This window comes from Equus quagga, chromosome 10, assembly GCF_021613505.1.
Source record: "Equus quagga isolate Etosha38 chromosome 10, UCLA_HA_Equagga_1.0, whole genome shotgun sequence".
Classification (NCBI taxonomy): domain Eukaryota; kingdom Metazoa; phylum Chordata; class Mammalia; order Perissodactyla; family Equidae; genus Equus; species Equus quagga.
Genome location: NC_060276.1, coordinates 2414865 through 2419344, shown reverse-complemented (window position 1 = coordinate 2419344; position 4480 = coordinate 2414865). Strand labels below are relative to the sequence as shown.

General features: G+C 57.1%; 1 protein-coding gene across 3 annotated transcripts in view; it reads left to right on the top strand.

Moving 5' to 3' along the window:
• The window catches only part of LOC124245735 (paraneoplastic antigen-like protein 5), a 5321-nt gene extending 852 nt beyond the window's left edge, over positions 1-4469 (top strand). For 2 of the 3 annotated variants that reach the window (XM_046673419.1, XM_046673417.1), the window contains exons 2-4: positions 421-552; positions 1241-1301; positions 1498-4469. In XM_046673419.1, coding sequence (XP_046529375.1) covers positions 1623-2957 — 1335 coding nt within the window. In that variant the 5' untranslated portion in view covers positions 421-552; positions 1241-1301; positions 1498-1622 and the 3' untranslated portion in view covers positions 2958-4469. Of the gene's footprint in view, positions 1-297; positions 568-1240; positions 1302-1497 lie in introns of those variants that run through there. The other variant, XM_046673418.1, reaches the window with a different exon arrangement.
• Positions 4470-4480: the final 11 nt, after the last annotated feature.

Genomic DNA, 4480 nt, shown 5'->3' with positions numbered 1-4480 from the left:
GGGTGGGGCTTGGAGTCAGGGGTTGGGCTTAGGTGGGGTGGGGCTTGAGTGGGGGGTAGGGCATGGGAAAGAGTGAGACTTCGTGGGGGCGGGGCTTGGCAGGGGCGGGGTATGGCTGGCAGGGGTAGGACTTGGGTGGGGACAAGGATTGATCTTCAGTGGGGGTGGGGCTTGGGTAAGGGTGAGGAACGGGAAGGGGTGGGACTTGGCAGTGGGAGGCGGGGTTTGAGGGCGGGGCTGGAACTGAGGGTGGAGCAATAATCTGACTGTAGGATCCCTTCTGGTCTAGCAGCGGACTGCGGTGAGCAGTTTCTTCTTGCGGTACTTGTGGATACTTCTGCAGACCCAGAGTCGGCACAGCCTGAGCAGGGGCATGTGGGGCAGAACCATAGCAGAATACTTGTGTCTTGCTTTGGACAGATCCAGTGGAGCAGTACCCACCATCCCAGGGCCAGGAACTGCCTGACTGTGGACAGAGCTAGAGGGCAAGCCAAGATTGAGTGTCAGTGGAATCCCAGAGTCTTCAGTGCAATCGGGGCCTTCCTCAGCGTGGTGAGCAGCTGTGAGGTGGGCCTGTGTTGGGAGGAGCCTCTGTAACCCTGGCAAAGAGCAGGAGGAAAGGGGCTGCCTGCCAAGCTATACAAGCTCTGCAGGGTCGGGTCACACCTAGGGTGGGAGTTTTCCATCTCCTGCAGTGTGGCACTGGAGACCCTTTCTGTGTCCCTTTTCTGCACCTGGTTCCAGCTTCCACACAATTTGAAACTGCAAGCTCTTGTTTTTTCAGCACTTGATCCTTACTGCCCACCCTCCACACCTCCCTCATTCCCCTCTTGTTTCTAGGACATTTCAGTGGTTGGAGGCCAGTGACATCACCTCTTGCTCCTCAAGGGCCTTAACCTTACCACATGACACTCTGCGATATAAACCCATGGTCCATGCTGTTCTCGGTATCCACGGCAACACTGCAGCTTGTCACACATTCTCCACACCCACTAGTTTCATTGTATTGTGCAGAGCTCCAGCCATCTTTCTCATCTATCAGGCATCTTCTGAGAAAGAGGGCAACTCTGGATCTCATTCCTCCAGCCTTCGCCCTAGCAAAGAGGGTGCCAGGTGCCCTGGGCCTGCACGGCCCTGAGCTGGGGAGTATGACATTCTCCTGTCCTCTCCTGCTTGGAGGGCTTTGTCAGTGTCCCCAGGTGTCAGGCGCTGCCTCCTGATGCTGGCCTTTTCACCACAGGTACCTGCAGCACACGCAGCAGAGTCCTCAGATTTTGAGGAGGAACCCACGGCAGGAGGAGGTCAGCAGGGAGGGGATGAGGTGGGGGGAGTTTGGCCTGGGGAGACTCCTCCACACTCTACCTTCCACTAATTGACATGAGGAGCCCTGAAAAGCAGGGACTGAATCCCTGTGAGCTGAGATGGGGGCAGAGGAGGGTCTTGTGGTGGGGGTGGGGAGCAGGCATTAATGATACACTCACCCCATTTGCGTTACAGCCTGTGGAAACCTGGAACACGTCTGCCTTCGTACTTGGCACCGGCTCGGAATTCTTTGAGTCCTGGTCAAACTGCGAGCTGATTACTGCCCCTAGTATTAGATCAGTCCATAGATAGTGGGAGCAATGGCCGTGACACTGTTAGAAGATTGGTGCAAGGGGATGGACCTGGACCCCAGGAAGGCCCTGCTGATCGTGGGGATCCCCGTGGAGTGCAGTGAGGCTGAAATTAAAGAGACCGTGAAGGCAGGCTTACAGCCCCTGTGCGCTTACAAGGTGCTGGGCAGAATGTTCAGAAGAGAAGACAATGCTAAGGCAGTCTTCATCGAATTGGCCGACACCGTCAATTATGCTATGATGCCCAGTGAGATACCAGGAAAGGGAGGTGCTTGGCAAGTGGTGGTAAAACCCCGTAATCCTGATGATGAATTTATCACTAGACTGAACTACTTCCTGAAAGATGAGGGCCGGAGAATGGTAGATGTGGCCAAAAGCCTAGGGTATAGCACTCTCACTGAGGGCATGGAGCCAGAGGGCTTGGCCCAAGTCAAACTACCAGTTTTGCAACCTCTGAAAGAAAGCATGTGGTACCGAAAACTGAAAGTGTTTTCGGGAAGTGTTTCCCCAGGCCCAGGCGAAGAGAACTTTGAAGGCTGGCTAGAGCAGGTCACTGAGATGATGCAGATATGGCAAGTGCCTGAGGTGGAGAAGATGCGGCGTTTGCTGGAGAGCTTACGTGGCTCCGCCCTGTCAATAATGCGGGTGCTCCGGGCCAACAATGACTCTATGACTATGGAGCAGTGCCTGGACGCCCTGAAGGAGATCTTTGGGGATAAAGAGGACTGGAGAACCTCACAGTTTAAGTTCCTCCAGACCTTTCAGAAGACTGGCGAGAAAATCTCTGTGTTCTTGCTTCGGTTGGAGCCCCTGCTGCAGAGGGCCGTGCAGCAGAGCCCCTTTTCGATGCACAGCACAGACATGATCCGCCTGAAACACATCCTAGCTAGGGCCTCCATGACCACCACCCTCCGGGGCAAGCTTGAGATCCTGGATCAGCGGGGACATCCTCCCACTTTTCTGGAGTTAGTGAAACTCATTCGAGATGAAGAGGAGTGGGAGACTACCATGGCAGTGACGAAGGAGAGGGAGAGGCAAGTAGGAAGGGGCCACATGGCCTTTGGCAGGCAGGTAGTAGCAGAAGCCAGTGTCCCCATGCCTCAGGTCATTGTGCAGGCAGGGTTGTTTAGGGAGAGCAGCACCCAGACCCGCCTGGAAGGGGCAGTCCCAGCACTGAAGCGCGGGCGAACGCCATGCCTCTATGGTAGTGGAGAGGAAGGCCACAGCCAGGCAGCATGTCCTAGGGCCAAGAGCCAACCTCTAGCAAAGCAGAGGCCTCAGTTTGCAGCAGAAGAGTCGGGAAACGAGACAGGGGCTGGGGCCATGAGCCACCCCGAGCCCTAGGAAGCATAGGCTCAAGAGATGCAGGCAGCCCTTCCTCTGGCAAGCAGCAGAAAGATTTTAAGAAGGGGAAGAGGCAGTCCACACAAACAGCAGGGGACTTGAGTGGGGCAGACGGGCAGGGCAGCCAGGCCCAGGCCGAGCTCCCTCAACCTTCACCAACTGGAAGGGTCTCCATCCACCAAGCTGAACTCAGCTCAGGGAGGTGCTGGCAACATAAGCAAAGATCAACCGCCCCTAGCACATGGCGTGGTCCAGCCACTGGCAGAGACCCCGATGTGGCAGAGGCTGAAGAAGGTGCATTTGGGGGTTCTGGCTGGCCAGCCCCAAATACCCACCTTGTGGCCTCTGAGTTAAGAACGCCAACTGGCTCCCAAGCCACGTGGGGCCCAGAGGAGTCTTCCCCGGGGTCGCCCCTGACAGAAGGGGCCAGCACCAGTGAGGAAGAGCTGCGCAGAACAGAGGTAAAGCTCTTGAGGGGAGGCCGCAGGGTCCAGCCTGTGTTCAGGATCATGTACACTGCCCTAGGGAAGCCCCAGGAAGGCAGCACCCTTGAGCCCCTGTGCAAGTGAGGACAGGAGGGGGTGTTGGGTACCTGGGGCGCCTGTACCCACAGATGGCTTTGATGTGAGTGGGTGTGCAGAGAAACCTTTGGTACAAAGCAGGAGGAGGAGGAGTAAAAGGAGGAGGTAGAAGGGAAGGAGGAGGAAGAAGTAGAGAAGGATGATGAAGAGGAGGAGGATGGAGGATTTGTTGCAGGAGGGGTGTTGTTTTGTTCTGCTTGTGTTTGCCCAGGGCCGCTGGAGACCTAGAGAAAGCAGGCAAGGGGACTTGGGACTGGGCTGACAAACCACAACTCAGCAGCTGCCATTGCCAAAGCCAGCCCCAAACCCTGCCAACTCATGCAGCCAGCCTGGCAGCTCCCATGAGTGGCAGCCCCAGGCTGGGTGAGGGGCTCCTGAAGACGTCTGCCACCTGCACAGGCCTGGGAGACGTTAGGGGGTCATCTCAAGGGTGCCAGCTGCCTGGGCCTCCCGACAGGGGGACCCCTATTCACTGTGCCTTGGGGCAGGCTTCTCCCTGTTCTGGGAAGCCCACTTGTATCTCTGTGGACCCCGTAGTTACCCACGTGTCAACTAATCCACACCCAAAACACACACACACAAACACACTAGCCATGATTTCTCTGCAGAGCCGTGGGGTGTACGTGATCCCAGGGTGGGGGTCCTGGCCTAGCAGGCAGCACCCTCTCGGCCCTGGCACGTGCTGTGAGCTTCACTGCCAGCCCGGGCTCTGCTCACTCTCGTCCACTGCCGTGAGCTCAACTCTGCCTTCTTGGTGTGGATTTAGGCCAACCGTTGCTTGTTCCTGTGAAGATGTGTGTGTTCTTATCTGAGCAGTGGCCCCCACCCCACCCCGGAGACCCCGAGCCCAGTCCCAGGAGATGCCTGGAAGGATGGACAGACGAGGGCATGGCCAGCGCTCACCCCGGGACCTCGGGAAGGAAGAACTGGAGCAGGGACATG